Below are 22,912 nucleotides of genomic sequence, written 5' to 3' on the forward strand. Positions count from 1 at the left end.
CAACTGAATACAACTGAAAAAAATACAGCTAACCAACAAAATAAAACACATCATCTTTGATAAAATTTGATCAGTTTTTGCAAATAAACTCTTCGTATATATAAATTGTTAAATTATATTTCAGAGTAATATCATATTAAAGGTGTCCTGAACTGTCCGTTTTTATTATTTTATACTGTTATTTTATAAAAACATCAAAATCAATAAGAAATAGACTATTTTCTCCCCGTGTTTTGATGCCAGCTCGACAAACGCTCTGTTTTATGGGCGTGCCTCATTGAAGACTTTGAAGTAAACGCCCACTGCAATGATTGGATAGCAGTTTGCATAGTAAACTTTCTTGGAGCGTTCTGTGAATTTAGTTAGATACGTAAGGTTATGTTACACATTATCAGGGCACATCCAGCGATCTCTAACAAAGCAATAGTGACGCATAGTACAAATATGTTTTAATCACATAAGATGGCTGCACCATTCCTGTCAAATCCAATATTGACGGCACGGCACTGCTGTTTCATTTTAGTCTCTCCGCAAATTAACCACGCATTACTAATGTCGAATCCAAAGCAAGGTAACGCCGTGTTCTTCCACAACCAGGCACCGCCCAATTTTTAGCTATGTTTTTAACGGCTTGTTTATAGCTTGCTCGCTCTATCTGGTACGACACTTGTGTTACTTCAGTACTGTCATTCGCTCAAAGGATGTTCGCTTGAATACGACTACCTCTATTATAACAAAAGCTCGGGTTAAAATGGATGTCTTAATTCATCGACCCTTAATATTATCCGCATAATGAAGAAGTTTCACCAAAACCACATTTCTTAATATTTGGTATGCTATGCTATGTCGCACCTTTGCTTTAATAACAGAGCTGGCATGCGTTCCAATAACTTCAAACACAGGAAGTTGTACCTGTTTGGAGACACTTTAAAATTTGGAGCCAAAGCCAACCTCAGTCATTCACAACATCAAATTAATATTTGTTATACAAACAGAATAAAAGTGCTGAACAATTCAATAGTCCTTTGAGAAAGACAGCTGCATTTGACTTTCCTTTTCATGTAGGCAATATAAATAAAGACCTACTTATTATCATGTTTTACATCAAATCAAATAGAAACTTAATTTAAATGATATCCTCACTAATACAGTATAGTGAATATCTGTTAACAGATTATTCTTTTAACTTTCACTTCTGGAGTAATGGAAGTAAGTGTGTGTCTGATCTCAATCAAAACAGAAGTAGATACTACAGTGTCATGATTCTGTCGAATCATGTCATGTGTCTCTTGGTTTAGTGGCAGGATCATGACAGAATCTCGTGTTTTGTGTGGAGAGAGGTATTTATGGCCCTTTTGGCCTTCCATACACTCTCTCTGGGCTCGTCTCTGTTCCCATCCTCTTGTTACCTTGTTAATGATTCATGCCCTACACCTGTTCCCCTCTTGATTTGGTCCCTTATTTAATGCCCTTGTGTCGTCTGTCTTGTGCTGGTTCAATTCGTGGTTGTGTGGTCCTCTCTCCGTGTCTCACCACCCGCGATCATGACAGAATGAACCAGCCATCACAGGACCCAGCAGACAGAGGGATCATTGCGGCAGCAAGGGTTCCCTTCCAGGGTCGAGGCTGCCGGGTTCCCTTCCAGGGTCAAGGCTGCCGGACTCCCTTCCAGGGTCGAGAATGTCAGACTCCCTTCCAGAGTCGGGGCTGCCGGACTCCCTTCCAGGGTCGAGACCACCAGGTTCCCGCTGAGGGCCGAAGCCGCCAGGGTCCAGATCGCCGGGCTCCCCTCCAGGGTCAAAGCTGTCGGAATCCTATGTCAACAGATCCCCAGCCGGGCATTCCACATCTGTGCAGTCGGGCATTCCAGGTCGGTGCAGCCCGCCACTCCAGGTTGGTGCATGCGGCCATTCCCAGCCGGTGAATGCGGCCATTCCCGCCCGGTGCATGCGGCCATCGTGCCGGCTATTCTTTTCATGCCGTTAACCCAGCCCATGTCCTGCTGGCTAACGTGTCAGTGTCAGCCCTTGTTTGGAATTCCCCTCTTTGGACTCTTGTGTTCCCCTTCCCTTGGACTCTTGTTGTTCCCCGTTTTGGTTTATTGTTTTTTCATCTTGATTTGTTTTTGCCAGTGTCATAGTCTGTCTTGTTTGTGCCTTGAGGAGCATCAGGTTGCTCCTCCTTAAGGAGGGGCTTCTGTCATGATACTGCCGCATCATGTCATCTTTCTCTTGGTTTAGTGGCAGGATCATGACAGAGTCTCATGTTCTGTGTGGAGAGAGGTGATTATGGGTTATTTGCTTTGCCATAGGCTCTCTCCGGTCTCGTCTCTGTTCCCATCCTCTCGTTGCCTCGTTATTTATTCATGCCCTACACCTGTTCCCCTCTTGATTTGGTCCCTTATTTAATGCCCTTGTGTCTTCTGTCTTGTGCTGGTTCATTGTGGTTGTGTGGTGAGTTCTTGTGCTTGTCAGTTTAGTCATGTGTAGTTTGTCAAAAGCTAATTTAAGTTTTGTTTCAGTGTAGTTAGTCTTAGTCCTGTCTTGTTATTCTATTTCCATGTTTTGTTATGTTTCCCCCTCGTTTGTTTTATTTTATTATTATAGTTGACGGGCATTGCATCTTGTTTCAAGTTTCAAGAGGAAATGAAACGTTTCTCTCAAATTAGACCTGTAAGTGGTCACATACTTTCAGTTTGTCCTAAAATAAAATTATGGAACCTGATACCATATCTGCATGTCGACAAATCTGTTAAACACACGTGCAATGTGGTATTTTTGTTTATTCATTTTTTAAATGAGAAATAAATTGCATCCAGAGATGCAGTTTGCATTGTCAAACATTTACATTGCATGATATATTTCTTAGCTATTAGTTTAACCTATGACATAAAATTTGAATGTATTATTGCAATATGAATTATCAAGCATTATAATAAAAAAAAGATACAATTGTTCACCTCTGCAATTAAAATATAATGCCATAAAAAAATCATTTGGATACATGATCTTTATAAAGGATATAATGCTTGCATTATGCATGCTTATTATTTAGGTGTTAGCGTAGACCGCCTCATCTTCATCTTGTTCACATGACGGGTATCCATCGTCGCACTGATCAATTCAGATTTCAGATTCATTTAAACCGGTTAAACAATCACTCTTAAATATGAAATGTCAACAACATTCATTCAGATACAAACATTCAGTTTCTAGATATTTAGTGCTGCATGTGTTGTTTTTGTCAGTTCTTCCAGCGAACTTTTTTGCAGGGTGTGTTTTATTGTAGATTTGTGATATGCCCAAATACTAATAAAGTGTGAATAGACATGTTGCACTAGTCAGAATGTGTAAATAAATGTGTTGCAATAGTCAGAATGTGTAAATAAATGTGTTGCGCTAGACAGAAAGCCTACCGAACTTATGCATTTTTTCTGATGTAAAGTCCTACTTGCCTCAAAGTTTTTATAAACAGATTGGTCTGGTTCTTCAATTGTTGTGTATAGTTCATTGTTTTGTTGTTCTTGGCTGATTTTTACAGAAAACAGATACAAAGAATGAATTTTAAACAATTGCTGAAATGTACTTGGACTGTTATAAAAGGCATGTAGTCTACACAAATCTAAATAAAGATATAAGTAATATACTGTATATAACAAAATATTTGTACAGCACGTGTACATGTAACTTGTTGTACCAATATAATACCTGGATATGTTTGACTTTGGGGTTGTCTTCAGTTCATTGTGGTCATTCTTCACATCCAGTACGCTTTGTGCAGGTCTTTGTCCACTTCATGACAGACAGAAAAGGGATTTAGATACATCAACGATAGAATTTGAGAGAGAGAGAGAAAGAGAGATTCTTACCAGCGTTTCTTGGCTACACAAACTGAAATGACCACAACAATAACTACAAAAGCACCAATAGCAACAACAAGATATATAATTAAACCTGTAAAAATAAGAGAATAAAAAAGTTAATTTTCATCAAAACAACGGTAACGTTTAAAAAGACATCAACATATCAGCCTATGAAGTCTCACCGTGATGCGGCACTGACAGAGTCACGACAGAGTTTCCTTCACTGTTACTGGCAGAGCAATGAACGGTGTCTGGGAAACCCAGCCATCCCTGTAGGGTGAATATGGTCAGAGACCCATTTTGTTCAACACTTGAGCTGGGAAAAGTACTCGAGGGACCGAGCCACTTGACTTCACTGGGAGGGTTTGAGTCCACAATACACACACAGACTATTGGAGTCTCTGAATCACAGGAAGACCCGGTTTTAATCTCAGGAGGATCTATAGACAGATAGACAAGAATAATAATAGCATTGTATAAACTGTATGAAACGAGGCCCTTCATGCTTGATACTCCATACTTACACAACACATTAAGCTTATGAGGACCGGAACTGTTTTTGCCCTCTGTGTTAGTGGCGGTGCAAGAAATGGCTTCAGTATGACGGGTCACATTATTGAATCTATAGGTGGATCTACTTTCTAGCAAAGATCCAGTTGAGCTGAACCACTGGAAGCTGTGAACCGGAGGGTAGCTGTCGCTGGAGCAGTTCAGTTCGATAGATTCATTCTCCTTCACTTGGGATTTACTCTGTACATTCACGTTATATGGAGGATCTAGTTGAAATAAAACGTTGATAAAATATTGGAAAATCCTGAGTGTATAGACAACACCTACAAAAATGTTATTCATACAGAAGTAGACATTATTATCCAAAGATATATTTTTTAATAAATATTTTGTGCGACAGATGCATATTTTAGGGAGGATTGATTATTAGTACAAGCACTATAAACTCTATTTATACTTACATTTAACTTTGAGCTTTTTGTTGTTGGATACTGTCTTTGCTGGAGTAATGTCTGCGGCGCAGCTGAGATGTTTATTATGGTCTTCTCTGGATGGTGTGAAAGTCAGAGACGATGTTAACTTCCATTGGCCATCCTCTTGTAGTTGCGAGTGACTCGTGGTCGTGCCTTTGTGGCTCCAGGTGAGATGCGGCGGGTCCGACGGACAGGAATGTGACACAACACATGTAGCGGTCACTTCTCTCTGTGATGTCACTTCCTCATCCACAGAGATGGTGGGTAGGTCTGGAGAATCTGGCGAATTGATTTGGACATTTAAAAATATTGTTTACAATTCAAACAGATATGCCATAATAATCTGAATGTGGTTGTGATTGCAGTTTTGCTTTGTAAATACAATAAAAAACTAACAGCTTTGATCATTTCATTTACCAATAGTGACAACAGTCTCATACCTTTTAAAGTTATAGAAACTTTTTTTTCACGGTATGAGAACGAGTCCAGATCTTTAATCTCAATCCGGAACATGTATTGTCCTGTGTCATCGGGTTGTAAAGAGCTAATTTTCAAAGTGCAGTTTTTCTGACGCAAATTACCAAGAAGGCTGGTGCGATCCTTGAATTTGCTGTTGACTTGGGAAGTGTCTTTATGGTAGATTATGTCAGAGTCACCTTTGTACCAGATTCCTGTAAATTCTTTGTATGTCTTTCCCTGTGATGGATAGTCCCACGTACATGGGATCACCACACATGAGCCAGACAGACCCAGTACTGACTTTGGTATTTTGGCATTCCATCCATTGTCACTTGCAGAACATGCTGAAAAATAATTATTTTGGTTATTTGTAAGATACTGATGTTGATACCAATTAATGCCATTTTCAGTGGTTATTTGATAAGAGTGCACCATCGCAATTAAACATTTTCTTAAACAGTTCACTTTTTCTTTTGCAATCATTGCTGCATCTTAGGTCTGGGACAAAAAATGACTTGACAGTGCCCCCATTCACACAATTGACAATAACTTGATCATGTAAAATAACAAAGAACATTGTGAAGAAGTTTATCAAGTCAGAAGCTTATTTATGACGCGATTAATTGGGAATTTTATTTTGGTACTAACTACTGTTAGGCCTACTGTGTTTGCCCATAACAAGCTTTTTTAACCACAGTGACTTAAAGGGGGCATGCAACACTGTTTCATGCAATATGACTTCATTAGATTTGAACGTGCTGGTTTCTCGTACTTAACATGGTCAACTTCTCAAAAAACGAGTCGGACGTATGACATAGTATTTCTGTGCTTGATACAATCCCCCAGCACTCCAGCTTGTTTTCAGAAGTTTCTTATAGGTCTAGAACCCTTTTTCATAACATGGATCCTATTCCTTTTATTGGGCAATTCTCCAGGAGAAGCACGGCAAGGCGAAAGAAAGAGCCTACCCACGTGCCAACCGACGAGTGAGACCTGTGAGGTTTAGGTGTGTTAGTTTCTTCACGGTGGATATAATGCTGGATTTGCAGATACAGTTTGAATTGTCTAATGTTGACACTTTACGCATCACATGTAAACATAAACATTGTATGTATACTATCTTTTTATTTTTCTATTGACGCTTAATAAACTAATAGTACCAAGTTTATTATGTGGGACGGTGGAAAGGGGCTCGATCCGCCACTGATCTTGCATGGTTTGTGGTACGCCATTGAAAATACCCATCACCACTAGGGGTCAGGGTATATTCTGGCAAACAGTTTCCCGATCAAGTTTCGCAATCGGCAAAGCAGCTGTAGTACACGCCGTTTTCCAACACACGATGGGTTATTCGCAAAGCAAAACGTACCTGGCCGCCTCCACAGCGCTGTACTATGGATTCCAATAGAAAGCGAGAAGATAAAGACGTAAGAGGCGGGGCAACTGTTTGAAAATTTAAAAATAATGTATAAATGAAAAATGCTAAAGTAGCATGTTAATAAACTGGTGGTATACGAGGATGGCATATGGCGTTACGTTCTTATTTCACATTTGAATACTTTGACTTATTTATCAAATCTGTAAAAACTGAACAGCACAATTTCAATGTAGACCTTTTTTATTATTGTAATGTAAATTAATATATATTTTAATGACTACCACATGCTGAACAATGATGATGGCGCCTGAAATCGTGTTTTTTTGTATAATGTTATCATGTTTGTAATTGTGTTTCATTGCGTTAGTTTGCTGTATTTTTTGTTATTATGGTTAAAATCAAAACGATCCAACTGCAGTGAGAATAACATTTATTGTAAGGCAAAATGTCTCTGTCTCTGTCTCTCTCTCTGTCTCTCTCTCTCTCTCTCTCTGTGTGTCTCTCTCTCTCTCTCTCTCTCTCTCTCTCTCTCTCTCTCTCTCTCTCTCTCTCTCTCTCTCTCTCTCTCTCTCTCTCTCTCTCTCTCTCTCTCTCTCTCTCTCTCTCTCTCTCTCTCTTTGTGTCTCTCTCTCTCTCTCTGTGTCTCTTTCTCTCTCTCTCCATCTCTCTCTCTGTGTCTCTCTCTCTCTCTCTCTCTCTCTCTCTCTCTCTCTCTCTCTCTCTCTCTCTCTGTGTGTGTCTCTCTCTCTCTCTCTCTCTCTCTCTCTCTCTCTCTCTCTCTCTCTCTCTCTCTCTATGTGTGTCTCTCGCTCTCGCTCTCTCTCTCTCTCGCTCTCTCTCTCTCTCTCTCTCTCTCTCTCTCTCTCTCTCTCTCTCTCTCTCTCTCTCTCTGTCTCTCTCTGTATTAAAGGTGCTTTAAGTAAGCACTATGTAGAGTTGTAGGCTATATAGAAGTGCAAAACGAACTTTAAACTGGGGCTATGGAACCTCCCCGCTGTCAGGTGCTATAAGCAGTGACGTACGTGCACACTGCTGCATAGCACATAAATAATCTACATATTTACATATGGTTGGCGTACACCACTACAGCTGATTTATGTCATTAAAGATGCCGGTAAACATGCCCCTTATGTGCTATACCACCACTGATCACCAGAGGCAGCGCAGCTTGTTTATTAAAAATATGTTTATAAAAGCACCTTCATGTACTTCGCAGTTATATTAAAATAAAAAAATTATAACCGATATACTGTGCTCTAAGTACCCTGTATCTTTAAGAATTCTACTTAAAGTGATTTATCGCGGTTGGCAATCACATTTTTGGTGCACGAGTGTGGATCACATAGAGTTTGAAGTAAAAGATAAACAAAATTACTTATTTGAAACCCAATTTTAAACATTTATTTAAGACAACATGTTATTGTTGCGAAATACATTTTAGATATAAAATTGTCGGGAATTGAGATCATCTGGTGCAGTTCCGAATTTAGCCAGTCATTTGACATTTTGACATTAAACTGCGTTCCCAAATTCATATTTTATAATGAAAAAAAATGCGAGAGAGCATTTTGGACTGCAGTTTGGACTGCAGAACTGCAGTTGGATCGTTTTAATTTTAACCATAATAACAAAAAATACAGCAAACTAACGCAATGAAACACAATTACAAACATGATAACATTATACAAAAAAACACGATTTCAGGCGCCATCATCATTGTTCAGCATGTGGTAGTCATTAAAATATATATTAATTTACATTACAATAATAAAAAAGGTCTACATTGAAATTATGCTGTTCAGATTTACAGATTTGATAAATAAGTCAAAGTATTCAAATGTGAAATAAGAACGTAACGCCATATGCCATCCTCATATACCACCAGTTTATTAACATGCTACTTTAGCATTTTTCATTTATACATTATTTTTAAATTTTCAAACAGTTGCCCCGCCTCTTACGTCTTTATCTTCTCGCTTTCTATTGGAATCCATAGTACAGCGCTGTGGAGGCGGCCAGGTACGTTTTGCTTTGCGAATAACCCATCGTGTGTTGGAAAACGGCGTGTACTACAGCTGCTTTGCCGATTGCGAAACTTGATCGGGAAACTGTTTGCCAGAATATACCCTGACCCCTTTTACTTGTGATGCCCTTCTCTAAAAGTCTTGGTCAATAAACATAATACTACAGTTTCTGTTCCAAAGTGTCTCAGTAACAACTTACTGTGCTATTTTAAGTTCTGGATAAAATTATTATTAATAAAAAGACTTCAACTAAACAACTGAAAATAAATACAAATATCTTAACTGAATAGGAGCGACTTTATGTGAAAACAGGGCTAATAACTAGTGCACATGCAAAGTCCAAATTAACAGTGTATCTTGTCCCATATGTTTTATTTTACTAACCTCTGAGGTAGAGAATATATGCAAATAAACAGCTCTGGAAAACCACCATTTTTCTTTAAAATGGAGTAGGCCTACCTGGAAATATATGTTTTTATTCATTACTTTTCATCCATTCAGACTTCACAAATAATCAGCTTCATATAAAAACATTGAACATTTAAAGCACATGTTAATTTTGTGGAACAAAGTGAAATATAAACGTCTTGTAGTAGCAGTCACTAGCAGACTAAAGAAGTATAAATAATCTTGTCACCTACCTAATGCGTGCCCTTAAACACTGCCTTAGCAGGAGACGTGGCGATTCAAATAGAGAACAACTTCCCTTTCGATGCTGCTTTCTGTTCGTCTTCGAATAAAATAATCACTTCCTGCACAGTGCCCTTGAAAATATAGTTTCCTTTAAAAAATGTACTTTATCCATCGATTTGAATGTGTATATTTTGTGTGAATACGCTGATCTCAAAAAGCGTCCTCTGTGTTTATAAGATTAATGCTTTATTCGAATATTAAGTAGGAGTTAAATGTGCAATAATGATTGTGGTGCAACATTTATTTCCCAGGATCAATCTGAAAAGTCATAGCACATTGCTCGTGTGTGTAGCACAAAGAATAATAAAACATAAAATACAAAAATATCAAGCAGAGATCATTTGATATACTCCTCATAACGATTGTTTAGGTTGAGTAAAGCTTATGTTTTAAACATTGGAGTTTAGATGTCACAGGAAGTGAATAAGATGAGTCAGTTCTCACTCATTATATACTTTATATCCTCATTATAAAACTCAAACAGCATATGCATGTGTCAAAAGCAGTGGCCACATGCGACAGAAAGTGTTATTGAGTGTTTTGCTCAGAGAATAGGCGGACAAGAGCAATTCAATCAATGTTGTCCCAAAAATGCTTGATAAGGTTTATGCTGTAGTGTGCACACAGTATATCTTCAATGGCATCTGACTGCTATGTTTACTTTTTTACAGAAATGTCAGACTAGGACTACTAGGTTGATTTCTGTCGAAGAGCGCATGTCCAAATCTCTGTGATATCCTTTGGCTCTGGTCACTCTGTTCATGTTTATGGGGTTTTAAAAGTAGAACAAAGATCAGAAAAGTAAAAGCAAAATCGTAACAATTCCTGCAAACTAGAAGATCACCTAATTTCCAGAAAACACTATTGTTTATGTTTTGAGGACATGTGACTCAAAACCAAGGCGTATACGTGATTGTGGCCGACGTGTGATCCTAATGGTCGTGGGATGTCCGTACCATGAAAGAATACACTACTTTTTACTATGGTAACAGCACAGATATTATCATTTGGGGGTTCAAATACCCATGTGAGATCTCTCTTTAAAGTTGTAAAGCATCTGTTTAATTTGAAGTGCATGATTTTTCAGTCAGGTAAGTGGCATTTTCAGGATTGTCACATCCATAACGCTACACATTCCTCATAAATGGACACATGAGAATTAAAATAAAGTACCTATTTTATGTTCTATAAAGCGGCATCCCTTCTTTATTGCTTCAGGATTGTGCATTTTATTTCACAGAAATCCTACAAAGTTTGTCTTCTCCCAAAAACCGCCTCCTTTTTTGTCACATCCATAACGCTTGTCTATTTCCCTTTCTTAACATTTAAAATGTGTCATAGACTGACATTTTTTTATGTTTGGACTCTATCAACAAGGGTTAAGTAAAATAAACAGAGGGTTCAATATATTCGTATACATCCATAATGTTGGAATTGCTCTCATCACTACGTTTTTTTTTAACTAAAGGAGGAGATTTCTTCATTATGGCAAAAATCTAAAACAAATCTGAGAACTCGGTTGTAACTGAGAAATCAGCGTTTCATGTTTATTTCAAGTATCATCTACAATGACTTTCACATTATATTCAAATTATATTCAATATCAAAATGAGCTATACAATTAAAACTTCTAACATCATATACATTTGTAGGGCAGTTTTTGAGAGACAACAAATGTATATTTGCTTTGGGCAAGTAACAAAACATGGTTACCAGAAATGCCATAAACAAGAAGTTTCATGAACTGTCTAGAGAATTTTGACGTTCTCTGTGTGCGCCGCTATACTCCACAAAAGCAGGGTTGAAGACTGCCCAGGTCTGTCTTGTTAGCTTTGCCTGTTCAAGCTCCAGTTCTGGTGTTAGTTGGCGATATGGAACGTGTCTGCTTCCTCCAAGCTTTAGTTTTGCTACGCAATGATCCTTCTTTGACAGCATCCGGTCCTTTTCTTTTTGCAGAATGGCTTCCAAATGAACTTTATCCCCAGGGACATACTTTGAAAACCAAATATTTTTTCCTGGGCCATGGGCTATAAGAGGGCTTGATGTTTCATTACCCATGATACACTGTGATGTAGATCAAACGAAGGAATAAACCAAAAATGTGATTATTTAATATTAGGGATGGGGGAATTAACGCGTTAATCTTTGCGATTAATTTTAGATGTTTAACGCGTTAAAAAAAAATAACGCAATTGACGCAGCACTTTTTTTTTTTTTTTGCCTCGATCGTTTCCATGACTTCCTATTGCTTATTGTGAATGTGAACAAATGTAAACCGACTGGTCTGTCTCAGTTGCTGGCTTAATGTAAAAGAGTAGGCAAAATCTTTGGGTGAAAAAAAATAAACATTCTCCTTTTGTTATTCATATTGCAAAGACTTATGTTCCTTTTTGAAATTCAACTGGCACTTAAACATTTTTTTTTTAAATATATTGTTGGTGCATAAAGAAATTATTTCTTTTGGCCAATTGGCTTAAGTTCTAAACTGATCTAGACTTTTTGATGACCTTGATGGTTTTAATATTCAACTTTCACTTTGTTTATAATGTTACTGCACACATTTTATTTGATGGCTTTATATGAACAGCTACTCTGTGGTTCTGTGGAGAGTCTGTTTACAGTTCAAATGTCATTAAAATGTTATGTCATTAAAAACTTTGTGTTGTTTAATTTAATTAGGTGATTCTACATTTAAATATTGATGATAACAAGCTTTGGGGAAAACACAATTAATTGCAATTAATTACAGAAAATGTGCAATTAATTAGTTAATTTTTTTTAATCGATTCCCAGCCCTATTTAATATATTACCCAGCTATATGGAATACTGGATCGTGTTGTCCAAGCACACAAAGCATCTTGATACCTGATTTATTCAACGTGGCCACACAAACGACATAAAGTTAAATAACTATATCTAAATAAATAAAAAATTTCTTTACCTGAGTTGACTTTGGATGAATGCTTCTTGTGGTTTTGCAGTCGGAATATGAGTGAAATAGTTACGAGTGCCCCAGTTTATACCGAGTTTGGGAGTGGTGTTCTGATTCAAGGTTTGTTTATTGACTAGATTGGCATTATCATATAAAAGGAAGCAGGATTATAAAACACAATGGATCGTTTGATTGATCAATGATAAAACATTATTCATTATAAATCCTTTTAGTTTAGAGACGCCACTATTACTTGATAAGCCAAATGATTCAATCATTGAGATTGTGAGCAGATTTCAGTTAGGGCGAGAAGGTGATCTTTTGTTTGTCTTATTAGGGCAGTAAGGATGAGGAATTGAAACCTGCTATTTCTGGGACAACACACAAAACATGTCCCTTATTTTCACATAATCCACACAAAATGACACAATATATAATGACACATAATGTGTAAAATAGCATGACACAAACAATATGTCAACGATTAAAATTTTATTTCGAGTGTATTGTTCACCTGCCATTGTGTGATGTGTATAGAGACGATGTGTATACCGAAAACCATACTCTTTCAAGTCGGAAGAACACTACAACTCATTCTTTATATATTATATATATTTGACAATAATAGTGAACTCATCAAACTTCAGAACAACACAATTGTAACCTCAGAAATTACATCCTTGCCAAACATTTCCTCCAGTGACCGCTAGGGGTCCTAGTTTAAACATTATAGACATCAAAAGTGCTTTGAGGACAATTTATAGATCGCAGGCCATTAGTAAATAAAAAGCATAGACAACTACTTGTGTCCGCAGGTTTGTATGAGGGTTAGTAAACCAAATAGAAAATATGATTAGCTTGATTTTTGAATATAGATATAGAATTAAGGAACTTGATAGCATGCCCGCATGCCAACAAATACACACAACAATACACCCTGGAACTGGTTATTTTTGTGTTTTATTTTCTATCTACTGAATACTGAGCATGGAATGGTAAATCATTGTTGAATTCATTAACTTAATTTATTCAACCTGATGTTGTACACACAAGAAGATTTTCTGAGTAATGTTTTGTCCATTCAGAAGAAGTCTATGGGGCCCGATGTTGTTTATCTCGTCATAAAGTGGTATATCTTGACTTTTTAACTAATCATTACCATTATTATGTTAACTGCTATTTTTGTGCATATGCCTTTCGAAAGGAACTAACAACATACCATTACAATGTACGTGTAGACAGTCAGAACTAGACATTTGGATACACTTTGTATAGATATAATGCTTAGGCTTATATTTTTTATGTGTTGGCGTAGACCGCTTCATCCGGCACAGAAGGCAGGCGTCTGCCATCGCACTGATCAACAAAAACAAATTGAATTAAAGGTTGCACTGATAAAAAAACAGACTAAAGCAGCAAAGCATACAGATAAAATGTAAAAACATTATTGTGGTAAAGTACTTACTTCATAATTCGTATAAACACGCTGGTTATCTTGATAGTTGCTAGTTGATCGTTTTTCCCTGATTAGAAAACGAAGTAAATACAGTACATTAATAAGTATAGACGTCTTTATCCATGCACACACACACACACACACACACACACACACACACACACACACACACACCTTAAAATGAATAAAGATAAAATGACAAAAACCAACAACATACCTGTCAAAGCAAGACATTTTATTATTGACATTCTGTTGTTTAACTCTGCTCCCGCTTTAAAACAAAGATCAACATTTGTTTTTCAAAAAAGTGTGATTTCTAGAAAGGCAATAAGGCGGCACAAGTTATGAAGATTCTTACCAGCATCTCTTGGCTACACATGCTGAAATGACCACTAAAATAACTACAGCAGCAGCGGTAGCAAAAGCAAGATATATTACGAAACCTGTCGAAAAATAGAGATTTAAAACAAATACATGTTTTTATCAATATACCGTTAAAGGGACGTCAAAACTCATGGGAATGAAGTCCTACCATGATGCGGCACTGACAGAGTCACGACAGAGTTTCCTTCACTGTTACTGGCAGAGCAATGAACGGTGTCTGGGAAACCCAGCCATCCCTGTAGGGTGAATATGGTCAGAGACCCATTTTGTTCAACACTTGAGCTGGGAAAAGTACTCGAGGGACCGAGCCACTTGACTTCACTGGGAGGGTTCGAGTCCACAATACATACACAGACTATTAGAGTCTCTGATTCACAGGAAGACCCGGTTTTAATCTCAGGAGGATCTATAGACAGATAGACAACAATAATAATAGCATTGTATAAACTGTATGAAACGAGGCCCTTCATGCTTGATACTCCATACTTACACAACACATTAAGCTTATGAGGACCGGAACTGTTTTTGCCCTCTGTGTTAGTGGCGGTGCAAGAAATGGCTTCAGTATGACGGGTCACATTATTGAATCTATAGGTGGATCTACTTTCTAGCAAAGATCCAGTTGAGCTGAACCACTGGAAGCTGTGAACCGGAGGGTAGCTGTCGCTGGAGCAGTTCAGTTCGATAGATTCATTCTCCTTCACTTGGGATTTACTCTGTACATTCACGTTATATGGAGGATCTAGTTGAAATAAAACGTTGATAAAATATTGGAAAATCCTGAGTGTATAGACAACACCTACAAAAATGTTATTCATACAGAAGTAGACATTATTATCCAAAGATATTTTTTTAAATAAATATTTTGTGCCACAGATGCATATTTTAGGGAGGATTGATTATTAGTACAAGCACTATAAACTCTATTTATACTTACATTTAACTTTGAGCTTTTTGTTGTTGGATACTGTCTTTGCTGGAGTAATGTCTGCGGCGCAGCTGAGATGTTTATTATGGTCTTCTCTGGATGGTGTGAAAGTCAGAGACGATGTTAACTTCCATTGGCCATCCTCTTGTAGTTGCGAGTGACTCGTGGTCGTGCCTTTGTGGCTCCAGGTGAGATGCGGCGGGTCCGACGGACAGGAATGTGACACAACACATGTAGCGGTCACTTCTCTCTGTGATGTCACTTCCACATCCACGGCGATGGTGGGTAGGTCTGGAGAATCTGGAGAATTGGTTTGGACATTTAATAAATGTCTACAGTTTTGTGGGATACAGCCAAAGGACGTTGACCATTTCAAAGAACCAATTTTCTGAATTTACTATTTATAGGTATGTGTTTAGGTAAAATGATCATTTTGGTGTCGTTGTGTGATTCACTAACAATATTTTTTCTCAACTTTCAAATAAAAATATCTTTCCATTTGCTTTTAATTGCAGAAAATGAAAACTGGAGAAACAGGTGAAAATAACAGAGAAGTTGCTCTGTATTTGTTTCAGACCTCAAATACTTTCATATTCACTTTTAAGCGACACAACAGTAATGTTCGTACATGGGTCAAAGACGAAAAAGGGCTTAAGCATAAAAACAATAAGTGTAATACAGCTTTAAATGCTTCTGTTTACTGTAATTGCATTTCTGTCTTTGTTTTTCTGAGCAGAAAAATAACTCTCAGGCATATTTACAACAAAAATCTATTTATGACGTATATGCATCATAAACATTATAGTATATACATTACTTTTACCCAAAATGCTAATTAGTCACTATCCTATAGGTTTTGCTGATTTATCAATAAGATTTTTTACTAGTTTAAAGCACGAGAAAATGTAATATGCTCCCTTATTTTATTATTTGGTTTAATATGTACAAGTCAGAATAGGCATTCTGTTTATATTTGCACAGACATATGGTCTTACACTAAATGACAATGTAACAGTATTTCAACCAAATTGTGACACTTTATGCTCCAAAAACTTAGTTGAACCCATAAAGTGGACATTGAATATGTGAAAAATCACTTTTGTAAACGTTTTTTTCACGTGGAAATCTTTACGTCTTTGACCCACATGTATTTAGCAAATGTTCAAAAATATTTTCGTTATTTGATAACCTCGATTCACAGTTTTCACTTGCCTTCCTGTCAGTCTTTCACATTGCTGTTGGATGACTTTGTAACTCCTGAGGTTTGACTTTATTGAAATACAACAAACATGAGAATGGAATAGTCCACAATACATATGGAAATGCTCATTTGAAATGAAAATTCGGAATGGTCTCTTCATTTTTTCCAGCGCTGTGTGTCACAGCTCATCTGAACATGATTTTAAATATTTGAGTAAATATTTCATGTAATTGATATCCTCAAAAGCTCATACCTTTCACTGTAATAGAAACCGGATTTTTCGAGAATGTGGCCTTGTTGAAATCTTTGATCTCGATCCGGAACTTGTATGATCCTGAGTCGCTGTGTTGTAAAGAGCTGATTTTCAAAGTGCAGTTGTTGTGAAGCAGATCACCGAGACTGGTGCGACCCTTGGATGTGCTGGTTATTTTGGAGGTCTCTTTATGGTAGATTATATCAGATTTATCATTGAACCAGATTCCTGTAAATTCTCTGTGTGTCCTTCCATCGGATGGGTAGTTGAATTTACAGGGGATCACCAAACATGAGCCAGACAGACCCACCATTGACCTTGGTATTTCGGCGTTCCATCTGTCATCACTTGCAGATGATGCTGAAAAGAAATTTACATTGATGCATTTGGCAGATCAAGTATACATTATTACAGTGCGTGGTCTCAGATGACCCAAAACTGCTAACAAAATGTTGCTGCAGAAAATAAATGACCAGTGTGACACTAATGCAAAAGGTGTTGGTTTAACTAAAAAGTGCTGCACTTTTTTGATAAACAGTTCATTGTTTTCTTTTTGGCAGATGCATCTTTTCCAGACATGTGTCTGTGTCATTACTTGTACGCATAATAGTTTCTGTTCCATAGAAGACTGGAATAGATGGTGATTCCTGTGTCTCAGTAATGATTCACTTTGATATTTTAGTTTCTGAATGGACTTTAATAGGAGATTATTCACTGAGGAAAAGAAGTGGTCACTGAGCAGCATTACGTGAAAACACAACCAAACAATAATTCTAATGCAGGGTAACACAAAATTGAGATGTGTGACTTAACTAAAGAGAAAAAATATTTTTCCTATTTTACCAACCTCTGAGGCAGTGAATGAATGCGACAAAGCAGATCTGGAAAACCATCTTTACTTTAAAAAGAGGAACCTGAAAATAATGTCTTCATTACACGTTAAGACTTCATAAGCTGGAATTAACATTACATTATTATATTTAAAACAAATTTAAAAGTATTTTCATACCAATTAATGTGACCCTGGACACAAAACAAGTCTTAAGTAGCACGGGAGCATTTTTAGGAATCATCAAAATTATCCATTTTTCTTTTATCCCAAAACTCTTTAGGATATTAAGTAAAGATCATGTTCCATGAGGATATTTTGAAAATGTCCTACCGTAAATACATAAAAACGTTATTTTTGTGAGTAATATGCTGTGGTACAGACAACTTTAGAGGCGATTTCCTCAATATTTAGTTTTTTTTGCACCCTCAGATTCCAGATTTTCAAATAGTTGTAACAAATATTGTAAAAATTTAACCACCCGTACATCAATGGTAATCTTATTTATTCAGCTTTCAGGTGATGTATAAATCTCAATTTCCCAAAAAATTTTTTGTTGTCCAGGCTCACTAATCACTACTGTAATATTATCCAAAACATTGAACATTTTTACTGTTCATGGAGCAAAACATCGGCATAAGAAGTTAAGCAAGAGTAGCACAATCCATGATTAAGGATTTTAATAGTCTTGTATCTTACCTCACGGTGTATCCTTCAATGGGTCTAAGTTTGCATGCAGATGATGTGGCGAGCTAAATATTGAAGAACTTCCTTTTTGGTGCAGCGTGATATTCGCGTCGCAAGCTCTGAATCACTTCCTGCAGTCTCGATAGTTTGAGGAGGGCATTTCTGGATGAACGATTGTTAGGCCTGAGACACACTAGATGATTTTAAAAGCTTAAGACATTTTTTAGACATTATTAGTTTTCTAAACACTACACTTTTGTGACAAGTGCCATGTTTGTGATCCAGTTGGTGAATCTTCCTCACTTTCATTGGCGGTCGTAGGTATTCCATCAGAAGCAGTCAATGAAATGTTGTAAATATCAAACAAATCAGGTTTTACATCTTCATGTGTGAGGTATGACTAATGTGTTCTGGGTTTAGGGTTTCTCTTATTTTTGTCATCTGCCAGGATCACCCAGATAAGTAAAAAGTAATACCACATCTCCGCCCCTTTTTGGCCAAACTAAATGGCATAGTGGCATAGAGCGGTGAGGATGCGAATTGCAACCATTGGCTCACTACACTGCTCACCCCTCCCTTTTCAAAGCACTACGGTGGCTGACACAGAACTAACATTGCCGAAGGAGATAACATGTTTATAAAATGCGCTCTGTCGAGCAGTTTGTCTGTTTAGGGAGTACGTAAAAGCATGGCACCACAACATGACGAATTCCATGTGAGGATGAATAGAAAAGACATGATAGAAAAAGATCATTCTAGGGTACTAAAAACATAACGCTTCATGATGTAAGGTCAGCTCTGAAGACGTATTTATATATATTGTATATTGCATTTCGGTCAATAGATTCTTCTTTTTTCCACCTTTTACAAATTATCACACAAAGCATACGGTAGATAATGTCTTTAGAAACTTGCATTTTATGCAGTTTTAATAAAACTATAACAAAAGCCAATGTAAGTGTACAGTATAGGGAATTTAAATTAAATACCACATACATACAAGTGTTTTGTTCAGATCTCACACAGGAAGTCAATAGAGACGTTTAGTTCACTTTGTACTGATTGTACTATATGAAGTAGAATAACAGAAAACCCTAACAGAACGGAAAACGTTCTGTGGGTCAAAAGTCCTTATGGTGTGTCAGAGAAAATGTAATTGTGTGTTCTGCACGCTTGAAAATGGGCGAGAGGGATAGAGGAACTAAAATAAGCCAAATTATTTCTTTTTTACTCAAAGAATTGACAGTAATTTATACGTGTGCAAAGACAATGGTGTTGTAGTTGAATGCTGGATGGATGGATGGATGTTCAAAATGAACACCAAAATGTCAAACAAAATGTGAGAACATGACAGCCAAATCGAATGTGTGTTTCTGATTGTGGCCACCAGGGTTTTGATGTTCACCACTGAGTCTATAGAATGTCGATGACTTGGTATGGCAATGGTGACCTCACTCACTTGCTCACTTAACACTCTATATTTATCGGTGGAAAAAATATATTGTATATATATGTGTATTAACTGTGTTTCTCAAATAGGGAGCTTGGGCTGTCTAGAGATTTTCAAGGCACCCTCGAGTTGACCTATTTTTTAAATCTGATAAAACAGGCATTCACATAAACCAATATGTTTATTACAAATGTATCTCTCTAGTTTTGTAAAGGTCTAGAGTGTTTTACTGGGGGCTTGTTGTGTACAGTTGGGGGTGGGAGTTACATGTTAGTACAATAACACAAGTTGTTTGTACTTCATTAAATGTTTATAAATCTGCATGAAAACACAGACAGTTGAAACTAAGGTAGACTTTGGTTCATGTGTTCACTATGAGATCAGCGCCCCCCTAGTGGTGAACCATCGATATCACACAAAACCAAGCTTGTTTGCTGAAATTGTGTAGCACACTTTAAAATACTTTAAATGTAACAAATCTAACGATTGTTTTATTTGTTAAATTTGTTCAAATCTATGATTGTTTAATTCTTTTAAATCTTTGGCCATTTTTACCAATAGGTGGCGCCAGCCTGCCTTGTGAATCAGTGAATCATTTTGCAAAGCAATTGGTTCAGTTGAATCACAGCTTCGAAAAAGCTTAATTTCTTCCATCACTACTTCCTGATGAAAGCACATTGATATCAGAGCACCAGTTTATATCTCATCGTTTTTAGATGTTCATCACTCTTTCTCATGAAATATCGTAAGTTCTTATTTTCTGCTTTCCCTTTGACACACCAGCTAAGAGCCAATAAGATTCACTAAAAATGAATTTCCATTGAATGTACTACAAGTCATTTATGAATGCTTTGCTATGGTGTTGTGTTTCCTCAGTTTTGTCAGATCAGCATGATGGGGTAGTTTTGGACTGGATTCTTGGTATGACCGTACCCATTTCCACACTAATGTACCATGTTCTTTAAAATGATTAAAATTTCATTTCTTAACATGGTTTATCTTATTACAGAATTATTCAAATTGTTTTGTTTTCGCCAGATTTTTGCTGTAAAACACAAATGTGTTTTTAATACGGCAATGCTTCCCCTTTCTAAATAATGAGTCTATAGTGATCGCTGCTGGTGGCATAATAATAATAATAATTGATGTTGTTGTGATTGAAACAGAAGGAGGAATTCTCAACATCATTCTGATTTCATTCTTCAGTGGGGTTGGAGCTGTTCTTCTGTTCGGAGGACTCTGTATTTGTCTGTGTCAGGTTATAAAAGTGAGTACTAACATACATACTACTGATCAAGAAAAGATTCTCTGACACTTTAACAAGAAACAAATTCCTCCATTTAGTTAAATGTGTTTCAAGAACTATGTATAAGTAAATAATATGATATGATAATAAGATTTGCATTATTATGTGAATTCCTTTGCATTCTTTTGTTATCTTTTGGTCCTGTTTAAAAATCTTTCAGAGAAAGCGTAAGAAAAATGTCCAGGCCAGAAATGACAATACGTAAGTGTTTCCTTCAAGAGCTTAGATTTTGTGGGCATTGGTAAAATCTGACAAGCATACATCTGGCTGATAGCTGTTCATTTATAGTAGTATGTTGTGGTATGTAACCATCTACATTTATTCACTTCGACAGATTTCCGCTTGAAAACATCCAAACACTTTCCGATGAAAACAGCAGTGAACCAGATGGAAGACATCAAAGGCAGCTATTCAGAAGCAGTTTTAGGAAAAGTTACTTTTAAAAGTACGGTTACTTATTGCAGCACTAAGTTCTATCAACGATAGAAAGAAATGCTTTACGTTTCTTCTGCGTTGTTTTCTCTCACTTGACTGATGCTCACTCAGGCCTTCGGTGTCTTTATTGCACTAATATGTGTTACTGTTAAGCATCTAACAACTATTCGAATATTAGAATAACTCAGAATATTTCTCGTGACCCATATGCTACGCATGACGCATGTAATACAAATGTTTTTGAGCTGCAATTATAAAGTATTTCTATGAATATCGAATAATTTAAACTATTGGCAAGGTTTTACTAATATTCCTCCATATTTTTCATATAAATGTATTTTGAATTTCAACAAATCACAGCACTTAAGTCACAGTGTGTCAATGTTTGTAACATTTGCGTCAAATTTGCAACAAAATCACCTGTAAAGCAGCAAATATTGTTTTCATGGTTACATTAAAAATTCTAAATATCAGAGGCTGTCGTGTGTTATGTGTGCATGGTCTTCTTAAGGTGACAGTGATATTAGGGCACTGGGAGTTAGCTGCTAAAATGTAAAGCATGTTGCTACGTGGTCCACCGCCCCAAGTCAGAGGAGCATATAGATGCCGTATACTCTCTGGTCTGTCTTTCTAAGTGTGTCTTTAGCAAATGCCACTAACAGAATGTCATGAACATGATAGTCAAAACCAATGTCTGTGTCTAAATGTGGCCATCTTGTTGTCCTGATGTTTACCACCAAACTGCTTGAACAGGATGTGGAATAGATGACTCAAAATGCGTCACTTGCTTACAAGTTCACACTTTTATATTTAAATACACAGAAATAGTTCTAAAAAGTTTTTTGCTCTAAGTAAACTAAAAGTGCGCACAGGTGGTGTTTTTCCAAATGCTGATGTTTATCCTTGTCTAACGGCTTCTGGAAAGAGTTTAGATTAAATTTTTTATTTTATTTGATTAGATTGAATGCCATTGGACAGTAAATGTTCTCCCTCTGTCAGGCTGAATCATGGGTGAGAGATGTTGTTTGGAGTGGGAATGAAGCCACATTTTGAATGTAAAATGTGGGAAAAATGATCTGCACAGAGAAGTCGTTCATAATAAACACAGTGTTGACATCATATTTCTAATTCTAATCTACTGCACTGTAACCTTATTAACTGCATTTACACATCTTCAGGACTGCAACTTATTAACTGCATTAACTCGTATACTGCACCGTAACTTTGTTAACTATTATTATCTGTTCATAGCCACCTGTACATTAATGTTCATGGTATGTAGCAAACCCATTTTTTTTGTGCTTGCAGTTTCTTATTTTGTACACTAGAGGGCAGATGCATTGTTTGATCTGCTTTAGATGCATTTTTTCTTATTTTCGATTATATATATATATATATATATATATATCGTAATTTGGGGTTGGTGCCAAGAAAATGTGATTGCATCTATTTTATATATATATATATATATATATATATATATATGCCTGTTTTAAAGGCCTGTTGAATATCATTTTTTCCGTTTTTAAGATACTTGACACTTCTTCCTACCTGCTTACAGTGTTGTATTGCCTAACAAAGAAGCCGCTTAACCACGTAATGAATATGCTAACACTAAACAGTAAAGGCAATCGTTTTTACAAATAAGACT

At 36.7% G+C, this 22,912-nt stretch overlaps 2 protein-coding genes across 3 annotated transcripts; one reads left to right on the forward strand and one right to left on the reverse strand.

Moving 5' to 3' along the window:
• Positions 1 to 2,763: 2,763 nt before the first annotated feature.
• LOC306908914 (myelin-associated glycoprotein) lies at positions 2,764 to 9,414 on the reverse strand. Of its 2 annotated transcripts, none has more exons than XM_079482196.1 (10): positions 9,344 to 9,414; positions 9,091 to 9,161; positions 5,286 to 5,648; positions 4,834 to 5,124; positions 4,387 to 4,638; positions 4,045 to 4,302; positions 3,869 to 3,953; positions 3,708 to 3,791; positions 3,455 to 3,527; positions 2,764 to 3,113 (listed from the first exon to the last, which is right to left on the reverse strand). In XM_079482196.1, the coding sequence occupies exons 2-10, from the start codon at positions 9,137 to 9,139 to the stop codon at positions 3,051 to 3,053; spliced, it is 1,518 nt and encodes a 505-aa protein (XP_079338322.1). In that variant the 5' UTR covers positions 9,140 to 9,161; positions 9,344 to 9,414; the 3' UTR covers positions 2,764 to 3,050. The 2 variants fall into 2 exon arrangements, with proteins under 2 accessions (XP_079338322.1, XP_079338323.1); XM_079482197.1 differs by having other exon boundaries at positions 5,502 to 5,648; positions 9,344 to 9,387.
• A 10,667-nt stretch (positions 9,415 to 20,081) lies between these two features.
• Positions 20,082 to 21,733, forward strand: LOC306908969 (uncharacterized protein). The gene is made up of 5 exons (XM_079482278.1): positions 20,082 to 20,265; positions 20,397 to 20,441; positions 20,687 to 20,787; positions 20,987 to 21,027; positions 21,161 to 21,733. Exons 1-5 carry the CDS (start codon positions 20,256 to 20,258, stop codon positions 21,267 to 21,269), a joined length of 306 nt encoding a protein of 101 aa, XP_079338404.1. The 5' UTR covers positions 20,082 to 20,255; the 3' UTR covers positions 21,270 to 21,733.
• The last annotated feature ends 1,179 nt before the right edge of the window (positions 21,734 to 22,912 follow it).

This window comes from Barbatula barbatula, assembly GCF_947034865.1.
Source record: "Barbatula barbatula genome assembly, chromosome: 19".
Classification (NCBI taxonomy): Eukaryota; Metazoa; Chordata; class Actinopteri; order Cypriniformes; family Nemacheilidae; genus Barbatula; species Barbatula barbatula.

Excerpts from the sequence above, each read along its gene's own strand:
- LOC306908914 (XM_079482196.1), bottom strand. The coding sequence starts at position 9,139 with ATGGTGGTTTTCCAGAGCTGTTTATTTGCATATATTCTCTACCTCAGA. Across the intron at positions 5,649-9,090 it reads ATATATTCTCTACCTCAGAG|CATGTTCTGCAAGTGACAAT; the intron begins GTTAGTAAAATA and ends ATTATTTTTCAG. Across the intron at positions 3,792-3,868 it reads TGTGTAGCCAAGAAACGCTG|TGGACAAAGACCTGCACAAA; the intron begins GTAAGAATCTCT and ends TCTGTCATGAAG.
- LOC306908969 (XM_079482278.1), top strand. Across the intron at positions 20,788-20,986 it reads GTCTGTGTCAGGTTATAAAA|AGAAAGCGTAAGAAAAATGT; the intron begins GTGAGTACTAAC and ends AAAATCTTTCAG. Across the intron at positions 21,028-21,160 it reads CAGGCCAGAAATGACAATAC|ATTTCCGCTTGAAAACATCC; the intron begins GTAAGTGTTTCC and ends TCACTTCGACAG.